At 37.5% G+C, this 19,585-nt stretch overlaps 1 protein-coding gene across 1 annotated transcript in view; it reads right to left on the bottom strand.

Annotated features, from left to right (window-relative positions):
* Positions 1-19,585, bottom strand: part of MYBPC1 (myosin binding protein C1) — a 95,305-nt gene that overhangs the window by 27,674 nt on the left and 48,046 nt on the right. The window contains exons 13-20 of the mRNA XM_049782943.1: positions 16,278-16,402; positions 14,500-14,605; positions 13,139-13,305; positions 12,522-12,684; positions 10,988-11,094; positions 10,143-10,276; positions 1,055-1,214; positions 12-116 (exon numbers count right to left, since the gene is read on the bottom strand). Coding sequence (XP_049638900.1) covers positions 12-116; positions 1,055-1,214; positions 10,143-10,276; positions 10,988-11,094; positions 12,522-12,684; positions 13,139-13,305; positions 14,500-14,605; positions 16,278-16,402 — 1,067 coding nt within the window. The remainder of the gene's footprint in view (positions 1-11; positions 117-1,054; positions 1,215-10,142; positions 10,277-10,987; positions 11,095-12,521; positions 12,685-13,138; positions 13,306-14,499; positions 14,606-16,277; positions 16,403-19,585) is intronic.

The raw sequence follows: 19,585 nt of genomic DNA, 5'->3' as shown, positions 1-19,585 counted from the left end.
TCTCATGTTACCTAAGACTGGGGATCCCCCATCATAAGCAGGAGGCTCCCAATTCATAATGCACCAATCATCTCCCACGTCAGACACATTTGGAGCCACTGGAGGGTCAGGGATGTCTGTAGGAGAAAAACAACAATCATGAAACAAGATAAAATAAAAGCAATAACATGCACAAAGGTAAATGCTAGTTGGCAAGCATTTTTGTGATGATAATTACAGAAGCAGTGTCATATTTGAGTCCTTTTTCATGTCTACTAAAATGCCCCAGGAAACCCAAGACTAGAGTTCTTTTTTATTTTATTTTTTGGTTTTGGGCAACACCTGGAGGCACTCAGGGGTTACACCTGTCTCTCACTAAGAAATCACTCCTCGAAGGCTCGGGGAACCATATGGGATGCCGGGAATCAAGCTCAAGTCTGTACTGGGTTGACCACATGCAAGGCAAATGCCCTACTGCTGTGCTATCTCTTCAGCCTCATAGAGTTCTTTTTTAAAAAAATATTTTTTAAATAATTATTTTATTTAAACATTGTGGTTACAATATTGTTCATGATTGAGTTTCTATCATAGAATGTACACCACTCTTCACCAGAGCACTTTTCCTGCCACCAATGTCCCCAGTTTTCCTCCCATCCACCTCACCCCCCACCTGCCTCTGGGATTGGCATTTTACTTCTCTCTCTCTCTCTCTCTCTCTCTCTCTCTCTCTCTCTCTCTCTCTCTCTCTCTTCTGTCTTTCTCATTCACTTTTCCCTTCTTGCCACTGTGGTTTGCTATTGTTAATGTAGGGGTACCATGCACTTTACCCCCTTTCACTTTACCACTTTATCCCCTTTCAGCACCCAGTGATCAGATCCAAATATAATCGTCAACACTAGAGTTTTTAACTTAAAAGTGATGAAAAAACTATTATTGTTGTCAGGGGCCACACCCAACAAATGCCTTAAACCTTGTGTTTGGAGCCCCCCCAAAACTGAGAGAACCAAGAGCTTACACACAGCAGCTCTGAGATTCAACTCTGGATCTAGTTGATTCTGGAAGTGAGAAAACTTACCCACAACTTTAATCCTGATGCTTGCGTGTGCTTCCCCAGCTTCATTTTTCAGATTTATGTGGTAAACACCAGAGTCTTCCTTTTCAGCAACATCAATAACCAGAGTGCTGCTGTCAGGGTAAGTTTCTGCTCTCATTCGTCCACTACCCTCCATAATAGCCTGAAGAGGAAAAGAAGAAAAATGTGGCCTGATCTATGTAATAGGAACCACTCCACCATACTTTATAATAGCACTTGAAAGGGTGGTGCGAAAGCTTAAAATACAAGCAATTACTTCAATTTGACACATAACACATATTAAACCAGTCAGTGGGAGATTGGGATTTGACTCCAGGGACATAAACTCACCATAGAGAATGTTGGAGAACATAAAGGGCAAAAGTTATTCTAGAGAAACAGTGAATAAAGTGAGTAACATGTATACTTACATCAGAAACTAACAATCTGTTTGATTCCTAAGCTTTAATTAAAACAAACACTGAAAAGGCTTGAATAAGACTGCATGGTAACTGTTCACTCAGGTTGCTGAATATTAGTTTCCTCCTTTCTTCAATAAAGGAATGAAACACGAACATCTAAATTCCAGAGTGAAGTTGAGCCTTTATATTAATTTCTTTCTTCCCTCACCATTTTCTCCTCTATATCTCTTCCTCTCTCCCTGTCCTCTGCTTCTCTCCCCCAATCTTTTTATCTTAAACTAGAAAATTAAAGAAGTATTATATGTTTTGTTTCCAGGTGGGGCCAATTTATAGAGAGGAAAAACATATCATATCAAGGTAATCTATAAACTGTTTTTAAATTTGTTACTAATGATTAAATGAATTTTATTTTGCATTAGGATTCAAAAGTAATAACAGATGGTGGGAACAGTAAGAATACATGAAATAACTTTCATAATCATTCTATTTCATATTAGGATAAAATGCCCTTATACTAGTCATATTTTATTTAATATTTTGTTTGGGGGCCACATCAGATGGTGCTTAGAGGATACTACCAACTTGGTGCATGGGGGTCTCTCCTGGCTGTACTTTGAGGAAGTTACAATAGTGAGGCTTGAAACTGGGCCTCCTAGGGCTGGAGTGATAGCACAGTGGTAGGGTATTTGCCTTGTACACTGCTTGCCGGGATGGACCCAGAATCCCGTATGGTCCCTTACGCCTCCCAGGAGCAACTTCTGAGTGCAGAGCCAGGAGTAACCCCTGAGTGCTTCCAGGTGTGACAAAAAAAAAAACCAAAATTCCTCCCCCCCCAAAAAAAAGAAAAGAAACTGGGCCTCCTGTATAGAAAACTTGTTCTCTAGACATTTAGGCTATCTGATCTAGTTTAGCTCCTATATTAGCCACATTCTAATCTTAAGATTATGAAAAATGCTTGCCTTATTTTAATGTTATTTAGTGTTTATTTTTTTTTTAATTTTATTTATTTAATTTATTTAATTTTATTTAATGTTATTTTAGTGTTCTGTTTATGACTGAACCCCAACAATAATCATGTTTGTAATTAAATATTTTATGTATAAAGATTAAATAAAAATTTTATATATAGGGGTCGGAGAGATAGCATGGAGGTAAGGCATTTGCCTTACATGCAGGAGGATGGTGGTTCGAATCTTGGCATCCCATATGGTTCCCTGAGCCTGCCAGGAGCAATTTCTGAGCCTAGAGCCAGGAGCGCTGCTGGATGTGACCAAAAAACCAAAAAAAAAAAAAAATTTTTTTATATATTAAAAAAAAAGACAGTGATTATCCAGAGGATTTTTAAAAGCACAGGAAAGAAAATTTGACCAGAAAATAACTGTACAAACTCCTGTGATCCCTGTTGAATCTAGCATACTTTCTTCTAGATTTCTTTTACTGTGCTAAAATAATACTCTATATTATATATATTATATATTTTCAAAAATATGTAATAACTTTCCAAGAATTGAAAAAAATTATTTTGGATATAATTTAGTAGTTATTTAGTTTTCTGTACTTAATTTTAGCTCTGTGATATAATTGACCTAGGATAAAACTCACATTTTGTAGATATATAGTTCTATAAATATTCAAATTTATATAATTGTGCAACTATGAAGCACAATGAAACTATAAACTATTTCCTAAACCTCCAACAGTGACTTGTGTTTCTTGGAAGCCAATACTCACACCCTGACAAACACTAGTCTGATATCTATTCTTCCAATTTTCCTTTCCTCAAACTGTCATTTAAAAGGAATTAAACAGAATGTTGCCTTTTGACTCTGTCTCTTGCCACTTAGCATAATTCTTTAGGTTCACCAATGGTGTTGCATATATTACCTATACATTACTACTGTGTGTGCTTCACTGGGTTATGTTCCATTGCATGGCCATGAGTAGTTTCATTATACAACTAAACACTATATGTTTGCATAAATGGACTTTTGGATTGTTTACAGGTTTTAATGATTATAAGTAAAATCACTTATAAACGTAACAGATTTTTGTGTAAACATGTTTTCATTCCTCCTGTTTAGGTAGCCAGGAATAGTTTGAAAAGTTAGTTGTATGGGAGCACATATATGTATATACATATATATATAATTATCTTTTGTATTTTCACTAGCAATGTGTGCAATCTTTCCATATCTTTGTCAGGTTTTGGAATTATATTTATAATTTATATAATTTATAATTATATAATTTATATTTATAACTTAAAAATCTGGTTTTGTTTAGGTTTGGGGGCATTATTTTACGAATACTTAATGTTGTTACAGATATTAATGATTCACTTTTTGTTGCTGAATAGTATTCAACTGTATTAATGTTTTACAATTTATTTATTCATTCAATCCATTGAATTGGCATTTTTTCCAAACTTTGATATTAAAAAGAAGTTATGTTTTCCTGCGTCTCCAGTCATTGCTGGCCAGAAGCCTCTACTGCTCCTGTTCAGGAGAGATCTGTGGGAACTGCATGTATACAAGCTGCTCATACACCTGCTGAACACACCCTCACAGACACTTCAGTTTATAGCAGATGGTTCTAGGTAGATCCAGCCCAACATTTCTTTCCCTTAGAAAATATACAGCCCACAAACCAGAAGAACAACCCAACTTGTAACATTTCTATCATACTTGGGTAACATCACCTCCCTAGAATAAATAACCCTAAAACATATATACCTTTAACCACCTCTTACACAATTAAATAAACCACTTTTTTTAAAATACCTCGAAACTCCAGCACCCCAACCCACCAAATGTAAGAATAATGGGGAAACTAAAGAAGACACCAGCAGCTGGGGACATAGGAAGAAACGTTAGTAAATTTCCAAGTCCTCCAAAGTGCACAAACTCTATAGATGAGGAGCTAAAATCAGCAGTTAATGTCTTAGCAATGGAATTCAAGGAATTATTTAGCCAAAGAAATAAAGAAATTCATAGATGAACAATTCGACCAACTCAAAGAAGAATTATATCAGAAGATGAGAGAATTTATACAAATGGAACTAAGAGAACTAAAAGTATGCTAACAAGCCATAGTAGCCGAATTACACACATAAAGAGCTGCATGGATGAACTTGAAGACAAAATACAAGCCAGAAACAACAAAGAAGTCAATAAAGAAATAAGAAACAAAACATTGGGATAAAATATAAGGTACCTAATGAAGAAGAAAGAAAGAAAGAAAGAAAGAAAGAAAGAAAGAAAGAAAGAAAGAAAGAAAGAAAGAAAGAAAGAAAAGAAAGAAAGAAAGAAAGAGAGAGAGAAAGAAAGAGAGAGAGAAAGAAAGAGAGAGAGAGAAAGAAAGAGAGAGGAAGGAAGGAAGGAAAGAAAGAAAGAAAGAAAGAAAGAAAGAAGAAAGAAAGGAAAGGGAAAGAGAGAGAAAGAAAGAAAGAAAGGAAAGAAGGAGAAAGAAAGAAAAAGAAAGAAAGAGAGATAAAGAAAGAAAAAAGAAGGAGAAAGAAAGGAAGGAAGAAGAGAAAGAAAGAAAGAAAGAAAGAAAGAGAGAGAGAGAGAGAGAGAAAGAGAGAGAAAGAAAGAAAGAAAGGAGAAAGAGAGAAAGAAAGAAAGAAAGGGAAAGAGAGAGAAAGAAAGAAAGGAAAGAAGGAGAAAGAAAGAAAGGAGAAAGAAAGAAAGAAAGAAAGAAAGAAAAAGAAAGAAAGAAAGAATGAGAAAGAAAGGAAGGAAGGAAGAAGAAAGAAAGAAAGAAAGAAAGAAAGAAGAAAGAAAGAAAGAAAGAAAGAAAGAAAGAAAGAAATAAATAAAGAAAGAAAGAAGAAAGAAAGAAAGAAAGAAAGAATGAAGGAAGGAAGAAAGGAAGGAAGGAAAGAAAGAAAGAAAGAAAGAAGGAAAGAAAGAAGGAAAGAAAAAGATATCAAGGGCATCCAGATAGGAAAGGAAGAAGTCAAGCTCTCACTGTTTGCAGATGACATGATACTATACTTAGAAAATCCTAAAGACTCCACCAAAAAGCTCCTAGAAACAATAGACTGCAAAGTGGCATTTTACAAAATTAATGTACAAAAATTAATGGCCTTCTTATGCACAAATAAAGATAGAGAAAAATTGACATTAAAATGCTATTCACAATAGCACCACAGAAATTCAACTACCTTGGAGTCAACTAAAGAACTGAAGGACCTATATAAAAAAAACTATGAAACATTGCTTCAAGAAATAAAAGGACACAAGGAAATGGAGACATATACCCTGTTCATGGATTGGGAGTATTAACATCATTAAAATGGCTATACTTCCCAAAGCATTATACAGATTTAATTTAATTCCTCTAAAGATACCCATGACATTCTTTAAAGAAATGGATCAAATACTCCTGAAATTCAATTGAAACAATGAACACCCAAGAATAACTAAAGCAACCTTTGGGGGGAAAAAAAGACGGGAGACTTTACCCAACTTCTTTTTGTTTTGTTTTCATTTTATACCTATGTTAACTCATACGATGTAATTCTCTGTTTTGTTATTTTAGTGCTTTCTTTAGAGTTTATACCATATATTCTCTAAAAATATTTTTACATTTATTTATTTAGATTTTATAAGTTATTTAGACACCATGGTTTATAATGCTGCTCATAATACTGTTATTTATGGCATTCAGTGTTTCACCATCAATTCCACCAGTGTGAACTTCCCTTTACTATTGTCCCCAGTTTTCCCCCCTTGCAGCCTGCTCCCTTAAAAGGCATAAAATAATTTATTTTATATTGCTTGTTACAGCTATATAGCTAATGAATTATCAAAAAATACTTCAGTAAAATAAAATTTATGAAAATTATTATATCTCACAATGTGTTCATTAAAATCATTCTCTGAGGATTCACTGATATTTTTGTTACTAGTTGAGCCTTCTGTTACTGTTTTTGTATATTGAATTTAGTTGGCTTTTACACTACTTTCCCATATAATTTGGTATGCTCCTACCAGGGTGTCAGCATTGAGGAATTTAGAATGGCAGCGCTTTCTGGGGACTCTACAATCTGTAGAACTAGGTTGATGAGTTTATATGGAGAAAGCCATGGGATGTGGATGTGGGTCTGGAACTTGCATAAAAATGGAGGTGGAGAGTGTGTGTAGGTAGGGAGAAGTGAGGAGAGGCTGCCCACCCTCACTCCAAGAAGACCCTAGACTAGTTTTCAACCTGAAAACTTGTGTACTGGGAATTTTTATATGTTTGGGCATCTCTGCATAGATAAGCTATGAAGAAGGTGAAGTTGGGCTATTGGCATGGCAGCAGCTGTGGAGTGTGCATATGGCTGCCAGAGGATCTTGGCAAGGTGGAAACTCAGCCCACCCCTCTCCTGATGATGCCCCAGAGATTTCAGTCAGAATATTAGTGTACCCATATATTTAGTGGCTCGATTTGTCATGACTCTGTAGAAGTGGGCCAATGAGCAGTGAATGTTTATATTATACTCTTTCAGACTCTTTTTTAGTGGTTGTTTTTTTATTTCTAAGACTTTATTTAAATTTTATTTAGAATTTCCATTTATTTGCTTACATTATCTATGTTTTATTGTATATTATCTACTTTTTCAAAAAGGTGTTTTTGTTGTTGGTTTTGTTTTGTTTTGTTTTGTTTTGTGTGTGTGTGTGTGTGTGTGTGTGTGTGGTTCTTGGACCACCTGGCTGTGCTCAGTGGTAACTCCTGGCTCTGCGCTAAGAAATCACTCCTGGCTTGGGGGACCCCATGGGATGCCGAGGATCAAACCCTAATCTGTCCTGGGTCAGCTGCTGAAAGGCAAATGCCTTATCACTATGCTACGGTGCTGGACCCTTCATAAGTTTTTAACATCTTATGATCTGATAATTATAACAATTCTGTTAGATGAGACTCTGATACTAAGGCCTATTCAGTCTTCTCAAAATGTGTTTTGCCTTTTAGTATGCTCTGTAACTTTTTGCTAAAACATGAACATAATTTGATGGATAAAAGAAATTGCATCAAAGAATAAACCATTAGTAGTAAGGGTGAGTGTGTCTGTTTGGTAGGGATAGAGTGAGGAGTGGCATATAGTTCTGTTATTGGCCTTTTGGTAAGCCTATGTATCTAGACGATGAGCTATAACCCTGCTTCTCAATACTTTCCCTAGATGTGACAGAATGATTTAAGTGGGCTGAGTTGGGCACTCTTCCCACACTATGTTGGTTAGACTCAGGTAAAACACCAGCATTTTAGGTCCTGGTGAAACTGAGGATAGGACTTATTAAGAATAGTGTGATCTGGAACATTTTGAAATGTTTTTTTTTTTTCTACTTCCTGTGTTAAAAGTATGAGGGTGTTTTTATTCTATGAGAAAATGGTAGAGATCCTGGGTATTAGAATAAGTTGGGAACTCCTTTAGTGTGGGAACTCTATAAGTATGGGAACTCTTAGTCTGAGCCTCCTGAAGTTTGTGTGTGTGTGTGTGTGTGTGTGTGTGTGTGTGTGTGTGTGTGTGTGTGTCTATGTTCAGAATTTCCAAGTCATGCTCAGGAGACCTGAGGTTCCCCCTGTTGTCATTCACCAGGATCTTAGTAATTCAATTACTCTGAGGTTTTTAGTTTCTTATTTTAAGCTATTTCTTTCTCTCTTTCCTCCATTAAACTATTGTGAATTTCATGGAGTTGGACACACCACTGACTGTGAGGTTCACACTTTTAGCTATTTCACGCATCAGGTGTCACACCTCAGTTTGTGGTGCCTACTAGGTTCACCTTCTTGAGTTAAAATGGTCAGAAACATCCTGGTGTTTTCCAAGGTGTTTCCCTTGCTCACTAGTGTAGCAATTCATCTTAAGCACACATCCTGTTTGTTTGTTTGTTTGTTTGTTTGTTTGTTGACAGATCCTATTTTAACATTAAGAGAAAACACCCTATTTTTCTAATCCCCTTACCCTGTCTTCCCTAAACACAGAAGCACACACCCTGTTTTAATCCCCTCTAACACCCTATCTGATTGGCTGATACAGAGTCCACACCTTACTCTCCCCTAATATAAATGCCCATTTCCCACATACAATTGAACTCTCCAGAAGTGTCTAATAGGTGCTTCTTTGTGAGTGCTCTATTAGCCTGAGATCCAACCTCACCAGTGACTTCTACATTCAGCAACTATCACCAGTAACTTATCAGCCTCATTTATAACATAAGAATTCACACTAGTCGTGGTACTTCTGGACCTACTTGTACATCTTTTTAATGTTGCTCATGTGGGAGGGTGATTTGAACCCCTTTGGTTCTGTTGCTCATCTATACCTGACTGTAGTACAGCCAGAAATTGCAGCTGGTGCTGGGGATCAGATAGCAGAGCTGCCTGGAAAGTTTTGGTTACAGAGGACTGCACTAAGGACCGAACTCTTGACCTTAAGCTTGGTCTCAATTTTAGGAAAACGCTATAAGGTATTTAAGTCACTGAGGTGCTGGATATTTTAAAAAAAAATTCTCAGGGACTGGAGAGATAGCACAGCAGTAGGTCGTTTGCCTTGCACATGGCCAACCCGAGAGACCCAGGTTCAATCCTGGGCATCCCCTATGGTTCCCTGAGCCTGCCAGGAGCTATTTCTGAACTCAGAGCCAGGAGTAACCAACCCCTGAGCACTGCAGGGTGTGCCTCCCCAAATCTCAATAGTGCTTATTATGATCTAAAGTGATTTATTTCATTTATTTATTTATTTAGTAATTCAATATTTATTTTTCTTTCACTCTCTAAAAATGTTTCAGGAAAGTCAGATTCTTATTTACTATACATAGACACATATACATAGTCACCATGCCTCCTATGTCACCAAGCATATCTATGTCTATACCTGGTGACATAGAGGTAATCAGACTAATCAGAAAGGTGGTCATATATGAAAAATATATGACTGGTTATTACATTTGTCTGAAAATCAGTATATTTCTCTCCCAAAAGAATCGCATCTGGGCCAGAGAGATAGCGTGGAGGTAAGGCATTTGCCTTTCATGCAGAAGGTCATTGGTTCGAATCCCGGCAACCCATATGGTCCCCTGAGCCTGCCAATAGTGATTTCTGAGCACGGAGCCAGGAGTAACCCCGGAGCTGCCGGGTGTGACCCAAAAACAAACAAACAAACAAAAAAAGAATGGCATCTATATTGAGTCTGTTTTTTTGGTTTTTCAGGCCACACCCGTTTGATGCTCAGGGGTTATTCCTGGCTAAGCGCTCAGAAATTGCCCCTGGCTCGGGGGGACCATATGGGATGCCGGGGGATCGAACCGCAGTCCTTCCTTGGCTAGCGCTTGCAAGGCAGACACCTTATCTCTAGCGCCACCTTGCCGGCCCCAATTGCATCTATATTAAATCTCATTTATTTGTCTTCTTTCTTTTTTTTTTTTTCGGGCCACACCCGTTAGATGCTCAGGGGTTACTCCTGGCTACGCGCTCAGAAATTGCCCCTGACTTGGGGGGACCATATGGGACGCCAGGGGATCGAACCGTGGTCCTTTCCTTGGCTAGCGCTTGCAAGGCAGACACCTTACCTCTAGCGCCACCTCGCCGGCCCCTATTTGTCTTCTTTCATCTGACTAATGGTGGCAGGGAGTATGTGGACAGGGAGGGGAGGGCTACATGTATTTATGTGTGTGTGTGTGACAAACCTTATCTGCTCGGCTCCAGATGGCTTTAGGAGGTGGTTCTCCAGTGACGGGTATCTCCAGGCGAAGCTTGCTTCCTGCAATTACTGTCACTGTATTGTCAGCATCAAGACCATCTAGAATGATCTTTGGAGGATCTGGAATATTAAACATTGCCTTTGTTATTAGTCAGTTGTAGCTGTAGAAATATGGAACTAGTGCTTAGCTAGCGCTTATGTTAGTATTAACCAATAGAAGAGGAATAAATGGGGTGGAAAGAGAGTACAGCAGGTAGAGTGTTTGCCTTGCATGTAGCTGACCTGGGTTTGATCCCTGGCACATCAGAGAGGGCTCCCACCAGGTATGATCCCTGAGCTCAGAATCTGGAGTTCAGAAGTCCTGAGTGTGGCCTGCTGAGTGTAGCCCCAAAACAAAAACCAAAAAAGTAAAAACGAAGAGGGATAAGTGAAGTTGGTGCCTGACAGCCAGCAAAACCACTTCACAAGTCCTGAAATCAAGTTGTTATGGCTAGTGATTAATACCCATTCATTTTCCCTTTGGTGTTGATGTTTGTTTTTCTCTAATGCTAGTGGATTGGGGTCGAGGGTTTCACATATGTCTGACCATGAGGCTGATATATTTATTCAAAAAAATATCAGTTTTGAGGGGCTGGAGAGAAAGTGCAGTAGGCAAGGCATTTGCCTTGTATGTAGTTTTACTGGCTTTGATTCCCATCCCACTGAGAGTAATCCCTGAGAGCAAAGCCAAGAGAAAGGTCTTAAAACAACAACTTTGAGGATGTAACAATACCATGGTAAGCAAAACAAATGATAGGAACACAACAGAAATGATTTCTTTGAGCAACTCACCAATAACATGAACTTTGGCAGACAAAGTAATAGTGTAAGCGTCTGGTGCAAATACATATTCACCTTCATCTTCCATGAGTGCATTGGCTATCACTAACTTGTGAATTCTAAGAAAACAAGAAGAGAATATTTGCAAATACTCTTTGCAAAGATTTTAATTATCTATAGCCCTAAGATATAAGCACACCTTGCCTTTTCTAATTTGTTTAGTGCAAACTGGAAGCAGAGGGTAAGTGTTGCACAGATAGAGAACACGAATATGAAACTCACATGGTCCTATTCATTGTTCTATAGTAAAGATTTATTTTGGTTTATATAAAATTCTATGAAAATACAATCTATATGCTATGTATCCAAGAGTCTGTTTTCTCTTTGCAACCTCATATCATTAAAAGGCTAAAATAAAGCATCTCCCTAATGCCATACCTTAATACTCAATAATCTTGGGGCCAGAGAGCTAACTTATAGAGCTGAATGCATGGTAGAAGCCTTGATTTGATTCTGGCACCACATGGTTTCCAAGCACTCATGGAAGCACCGCTGAGAGTGATTCCCCTCTTTCTCATCCTTTTACTCAAAATATTTAATGAGTTTTTTGTTTTTATATGGGGACTGCAGTGCTCAGGGACTACTCCTCACTCTGTACATGGGGGTAACTCCCAGTGGTGTTTTGGGGAAACCATACACAGTGCCAGGGATCCAAATACAATCTACTACATAGCTCCTTATATTGGCCTTATTTTATAAGCTACACCCATAAGTCATAGCCTTTAACTTTCTTGGGGTTCTGAAACCCTCTCCATGAAGAAAGTCATTTTTGTATATATAGAATTGGCTTTCAATTTTAGAGAATGTAAGGAGCTTCCTGAAGTTTATTCATGTTCTTTTAAGATGCCACAGATACAAAAAGTCTTTAAGAGTTAAAAGTCTTTGCCGTATGTTTTGGCAAGAATGTAGGATATTAGGTCCCAATCCCCAAATTGTAAAAAGATTGTATAAAAGTGTTGTGTGGTTAAGAACAGATAATAATAACTGAAACCCAATTACAATCATATTTGTAATTAAGGTGTTGAAATAAAGATATTAAAAAAACAGAAAATATATTTTTTGATCTTTGGACCACATCTAGTGGTAGTCAGGGGTTACTCCTGGCTCTGCATTCAAGAACATGGCAGACTTAGGAGACCATATGGGATATCAGGGTTTAAACCTTTGTCAGTCATATGCCCACTCTACTATCTCTCTGGCCCTGGTACATTTCAATCACTTTCTCAACTGTATCATTTCACTCACTTTATGCTGAGATGGAAAGAATTGGTCAAATCACTGCAGTGGGAGCTGCAGGTACATTATCACACTTAGAATATACAACAGAAAAGACACACAATCTTGCTGTGTGAAAGCAAATAACCAGAAGTAGATTTTCCTCCTATAATTGTTTACCACATAAGTAGTTGAACAGGTAGAGAAAGTAGAGAGGGGAACTGCTTCCTATATTATCTATCCTTATTTACCTATTATCTAGCTTGCTTACCTGCCTTTGTGAACAACCTTTAAGCGTTCACTCTCCTGAACAGGTAAGCCATTTTTAGTCCATTTTCCTGGGATTGCTTCAGAGATTTCACACTTTAAGCAGACTTCTTTTCCTAGATGTACAGTCTGATCAGTCAGAGGCGACAGTATCTTTAGAGGTCTCACTACAGAAATAATAGGTGGTTTTTCAGTATCATATCCTAAAAGGCTAGGAGAAGTCAGTTTATAAAGATAGATAGATTGCTGTATTGCTTATTTGGAAAGTGATTTTGAAAAAAAATCTGTTCCCATGCAATAAATATGTTAGGAAAATTGCAGTGTAACAGTCATTTCAAACTTGATCATATATGATTTGATTCAGGAGAAAAATAAAATATATCCAAAAAACTGTACCCAACCAAAATGTATCAGGAAGGATGAACTGAGTGAAGAAGAGGACTTAGATGCCAAATGTGCACACAACAAATGTACATACAACTCTCTCAAATATCTACCAGTAGCCATGGAATTCAATGTTTAAAAAATTGTCACAAATAGAAATAAAATAGATTGATTTCTTTCCTAAAAAGGAACTAGCAGATAAGTCAACTTAAAGTCATCCTAGGAATTTTTACTTACAATCAACAGAGAGTTTAGCAGATGACTGCCCTCCTGTTGTCATTACGGAATATTCGGCTGTGTCTGCCTTTGTGGCTCCTTCTATGACTAGAAAGTGTTTCTTGCCCTCCACTCTAACCTTGTATCTTGATTGTGGACCAGGGAAAATTTCTTCACCATTCTTGAACCTGAGTTAAAAGAAACAACAAAATCAGATTTATAGAAGAGTCTATTGGAGTTGGACCGTCCTGTTATATTTTGCTTTTTCTTTTTTGTATTCCAGTGTTTTAAAGAGATTCTTAACTGTTTGTAGAATTAAAGTATCACTAGATATCACTAAATTAATTGTTTAATAAACACAGTCTGAAATTTATGTTAAAATAATGTAACTTCTTTCTTCCAACTGAAGATCCATCATATGAAAAAGTTAAGCCTGACTTATCTATTGGTGCACTCTAGTAAGAACAGTGTTGCTTGATAATAGTGTTGCTTGAGATAATGTGGGTTTGGTGTGTAAACTAAGTATGTTTTATTGGTATAATTTCTTACTTTTTTCAAATGTATGTCACTATATTGTGTCCATTAACCTAACGCCAATTATTCTCCACTACAGATCCCTGGACTTTTCAACCCTTGTCTCATTCCTCTTCCCTAACACAGGTACTGCAGACTGACTATAAGCATTTGTTTTTGTTGGCTTTGCTTGTTCCCTTGTTTTTGATACTCTATATTCCATATATAGACGAGATCATTGAGTATTTGTCTTTACTTTTTGACTTATTTTTCACAATACCTTACTCCTTTTAAAAGCAATATTTTAAGCTAGCTTTAAATTATTTTACCAGACTCATGCATGGATTACATGAGATTCCTGATGTGTAACTTATTGTACTTCTCAGCAAAGACAGTTTCATTATAAGGTTTTATATCTTATAGTTTTTTAGTTTGATGTTATCCACAGGGGACTTGGGAAAAAATAGAAACAACCTGGATTCTACAAAAAAAAAAATGACCTTTAAAAATACAATGGGTATGGGCCAGAGAGATAGTAAAGCATGTATTTTTCTTATAAAGGCTAACCTGGCTTCTATCCCCATCACTACATCTGGTTGCCTAGGCTCACCAGGGAGTGATTTCTCAGCAAAGAGCCAGGAGTAAGCCCTGAGCAACACAGTGTATAACTCAATCCCTCCATACATATATGATTTTAGGCAAAAATATTTTTCCAGTGTCCAATAACAATAAATGCTTAGGAATTAAGTAAAAAAATAACATAAATATGTATTTGTCACCTAAGTTTCCAGGATAGCATAGTGAGAATTATAAAGGTTGAGAACAACTATGAGCTTTAAAATTGCACAGATCTCAGGAATGCTGCTTACCATTTTACATTGGCATCATCTTCAGATACCTCACATTCTAATTCCACTCTCTCTCCACAGTAGGCACTTAAATCTTCCAGCTGTTTGGTCACCATAATTGGAGGCTCTAGTATGAAACAAAGGAATAAGAAGAATGAAGAAATGCTCAAAACCTGTTCAATAACCCAGTATTTGTACACAGATGAAAGATCAACAGAAGTATAAATCATCTATTGTAAAAAAAGGTGGCTAACATAAGTGACAGTGAGCAAGGGGGCATTTGATGCCTTCGAGTAGTCAAACAAATATTAGCAGTTCTGGGCACATGCTCTAAATTTTCGTAGATTGTTCCATGTGTAAAAGTGACTGTTCCAGAGGCAAGTAAAAGAAGTGTCAACTATCCTTTGGGTAAACAAGATGCCAAGTGATGGATATTTTTGGTGAAGGAAAAAAACTGTTGCATGGACATTCCTTGATTCTAGTTTAGAGGGATTGACTAAATTTATTGTTGATTTATGACAACTGGACTTGGGCATGCCCCTTGGATAATCCCCACTGTAAAGACAGTTGAATGCAGATGCGCCCTTGGACATGCCCCTTTGTCATGAGGGAGATAAAAGGAAAAAGCTTGGACAGTTGCGGGGGGGCCAGGATAGTGACCAGAGCAATGCCAGCTGGTCTGTGGGGGTCAGAGATAAAACATCAGAGAGATGCTGCCTGTTTTGTATTTATCCCCCTTTCTTTCTTGAACCCAGGCCTTCTCTGGCTACCTATGGTAGTGAATCTCCACCTATCTCTCCCTCTCTCTCAGAAACCCCTGGGCAGTGGTGTCAAGGCCTCAGACTCCAGGAGGAAATAAAAGATACTTGGTTTTTCTCCTCTCTCTCTCTCTCTCTCTCTCTCTCTCTCTCTCTCTCTCTCTCTCTCTCTCTCTCTCTCTCTCTCTCTCTCTCTCTCTCTCTCTCCCCCCCCCCAGGTCAGGGTCGCTAAAATTATGAATCTGTAGTCTAAGGGCCTTATAAAGAAAATAAGGACATTTATCTTCATTGATTCCCTCTAGTTGACAATCTCATAATCTGAACAAATGATGGTCTTTAGCACTCTCAGTGTCCACTTGCTAATGATGCTGATTTCTAGAGAAATCTATTTGTGGTCCACAGAGTATGTAAATAAAGGATTATCCAGGAGACTTTTTTGAATTTAGAAATTATAATTACTGAGACCAGAGCAATAGTACAGAGGGCAGGCTGACCTAGACTTAATTCCTGATATCCTATATAGTTCCAAGAGCCCACTGGTATTGATCCTGAGTACAGAGCCTGAACTAAGCCCTGAGCATCTCCAAATGTGGTCCAAGCAAAAACACCCACAATCAGAAATTATAACTACAAAGATTATATTGCAAGGTCTGGAGAGATAGTACAGGGAGTAAGGCACTTGCCTTACATGTACCAACCCAAATTCAATCCCTGAGCACAGAGCCAGGAATAATTTCTGAGAACCACTGGATTGAAAACTCTGCTTGAGTCTAAACTATGAGTTATATTCATTGATCAGTTTCCCCTTCTTTCTAACAGTGTTACCAGGTTTCAAAGAACCTAAAGATTAGCTAGAATTAGTTACACTAACTGCCTTTGTAGGGCACTTTAAGGCAGAGTTAAGTTAACATTCAGACTAAACCATTTTTTTGTGGTGCCTATCTCTGGTGTTCAAGAGCTGCCTTAACTCTTTAACTGGTTCTCTTACCCACAAGAGAAGGGCAAAGTCATCCAATGACTGCAGTAAAAGAATTCCCTTACCTCTCACAAAGAGCTCAGTGGAACACTTCTCATCACCTGCTGTTACATAGTACTCCGAATCATCAGTCAGCGAACAGTTATTGATAAACATGATTCTTTGGTTTCCTTTATGTTCAAATATATACCTATTTCAGACAGAAACAGAATAAACAGAATTTGTGAACTTGATTTTATTCTTCTCTTTTCTTTTTCTTTTTTTTTTTGGGGGGGGGTCACACCATGCGGCACTCAGGATTACTCCTGGTTCTGCACTCAAAAATCACTCCTGGCACGAAAGCAGCAAGGGGAGAGTAAATGATCATGCAAGGAGTCTAGAGTTAATCCCATGACAGTATACTTCAGGGGTGGTGAAACCCTGTATCTCCTAGGTCAAGGGAATTCCCTCTACAATATTCCCAATAGTTACTGTGCCTATGCAGGGGAATAAAGAAAAGGAGAAAAAAAAAGCACAAAATTTTTCCACATGTTTATTTATCTATTGATCAATTTTTTTGACGTCTTTATTTTGGTGTGGAGATTACGGTTGATGTCTCCAATATTATTTTATTTTATTTTGTCTTGTCTTTCTCTCTCTTTTTGCACTTGAGCATGATTTGATTTCAGAACCGAGACTATTGTGTGGTGCCTGCCTTTATTGCTGTAGTGCTCACCGGTTATTTAATTCAATATTTTTTTCTGTATTGTTGTGGTATTTCAATTACCTTTTTCACATCCTCTCTCAAACTGAGGTTGGAAGCCTCTAGAGGGACTCAGCCCATTTTCAGCGTATTTGACTTTTGACTTCTTTTTTTTTTCCCTGTTATTTTGCACCCCATTCTATTGCTTTTCTTGCCTTCAAACAAAACCACATACCTCAATTTTTCTAGCTCTGCCTCTTAAATAGAGGGGGAAACAAGGGAGGGTTCCAGGACCAAACAGATATGTGATCACTAATAGTAAGCCAGACAAAGATGGGTCCACCTACTCTAGCAGCCCGGGGGGTGATGGTGGAGTATATTGTAGAAAGGGAACTGGAATTGGGGGAGGACATAGTTGGTGATGGGTATTCCCCTGACTCAATGTTAATATGTACCTAAAATACTACTGTGAAAGACATGTAAGCCATTATGGAAAAAAATGTGTTTTTAATCAGAAAAAAAATATTTTTAAACTTAAAAAAAAATCACTCCTGGCAGGCACAGGGGACCATATTGGATGCCAGGATTCATTCTGAATCGGCTGCATGTGAGGCAAACATGCTATTGCTGTGCTATCCCTCTGATCCAGATTTTTTTTTTTTTTTGGCCACACCCGGCGGTGCTCAGGGGTTACTCCTGGCTATCTGCTCAGAAATAGCTCCTGGCAGGCACGGGGGACCATATGGGACACCGGGATTCGAGCCAACCACCTTTGGTCCTGGATCGGCTGCTTGCAAGGCAAACGCCACTGTGCTATCTCTCCGGGCCCTCTGGTCCAGATTTTATTCTTTTCTTTATTGCACAGACATCTGACATTTTACTTACAGTTTGTTAATGCTTGACCAGGACCAAACTTTATCACTTTGATCCACCACTTATGTAACATATCTTATTTAGTTAATTTACCTTCAAACTGGAAACCAATGTTTAATTTTAATTACATGATGTAATACATGTTCATATTTCTACATACTTAATTTCTGTTACTTTCTTTTATAATAGGGTCTTTTTTCCCAAATATAAGTAGGTTCTTATACATTTTTACTTAAATGTTTAGGTAATTGTTGGAAAAAATTGATGAGGTAGGAATATTTTAAATTTTGTATATTTAAAACAATGACTTATTCATCTACTTTATAGGGGGGAGAGACAATCTATTCATTGATTTCACTCCTTATCTGGCCCAAATTTTGTTGGATGCAGAAGTGATTATGCAATTTAGATAGTAATTTTTGTGTTGTTTTGGGGGCCACACTCAGTGGTGCTCAGGGGTTACTCCTGGCTCTGTGCTCAGAAATCACTCCTGGCAGGCTCAGGGGACCATATGGGATTCCAGTGTTTGAACCTGGATCTGTCCTGGGTTGGCCATGTGTAAGGCAAAAACACCTTACTACTGTGCTATCACTTCAGTCCTATTTAGTAGTAATGCTAATTAAAATTAATACAGAGAATAATTCTACCAAATGGAATATTCTCAAAAATAAGTTTTATACTTTAACTTTTATCACTAAGAAAAAAAAGTGTCTATGCTTGAAAACAAAACTAAAAGTAAAAACCACAAAATGTAATTTTTGATTATGGATTATAAATTTTGAATTATAATTATAGATTATGGTATAATAAGGTATGCTAACAGACTAAAGAAAAAGGTTTCTATATGGAACACCTTCAAATAAAAGACTTCAAGAACAAGATTACTAGACATTTTTTACATAAGATAATCAATGAAAATTATGTTTCTACTCATCAGCCCAGTTCAATAGATTTATGACTAGTCTCAGAGGAGATGCAAACCAAGCCGCAAAAAGTCACAGGTACACTGCTCTTCCAACTGAAAACTTAGAATACACTCAGAAGAGCCACTCAGGAGCTGACACATCCCTGCTCTGCCATAGCCTAGGTAGCTGAATCCACAATGGCTACTATGCCAATATCCTGACTTCACTGCCTGAAGACTCATCTCTGCAACGCTAAACCAATGAAAACTCCAGGTACACCTTTCTTGGGGTTGAAAACTCTGGGGTCTTCTTGGATGGGAGCAGGCACCTCCTCCAAAGACTTCTGAACTTCTGGAAGCCCCAGCAGCCACACCCACATTCCAAGCCACAGTCATGTCAGCTCAAAGGGCCAATTCTACAAATACTGGAGTTTATGTCCCTGCCCAGGGACACCTCCTCAGCACTGACAGCCTGTGGGAGCTGGAGCACAGCAAATTAAATAGTAAAGTAGAATAGAAGCCAACTAACCTCAATGAGCAGAAATAACAACAGATTTCTTAACTATATCAATAAAATGCTTAGTAAGCTTCAATGACTATTCGAAGACATAACAATTTCCCCAAATTTTCTTTTTCTGAAGTATTTTTCAACAATTTTATTAGCCATTTATTAACTGTGATGTTTACATAAAGTAATTAAAAATAAAATAGCATTATGCTTCTATAAATTTAATTTTCTTCATGAGATACTTTTTAACTAGATGTAGATATTATCACAAACTCACTCTGTGGGCATTATCAGAGTAAAAAAAATCAAGAAACATTGTATTGCAGAAGTAACATATTTTCAAATTAAAGTTTTTATAAATGTGCAGTGGCTTCTGGTAATTTAAAAATTACATTGGACCTAAAAA

Source organism: Suncus etruscus, chromosome 11 (genome assembly GCF_024139225.1).
Source record: "Suncus etruscus isolate mSunEtr1 chromosome 11, mSunEtr1.pri.cur, whole genome shotgun sequence".
NCBI classification, from domain to species: domain Eukaryota; kingdom Metazoa; phylum Chordata; class Mammalia; order Eulipotyphla; family Soricidae; genus Suncus; species Suncus etruscus.
This window is presented reverse-complemented; position numbering and strand designations above follow the sequence as displayed.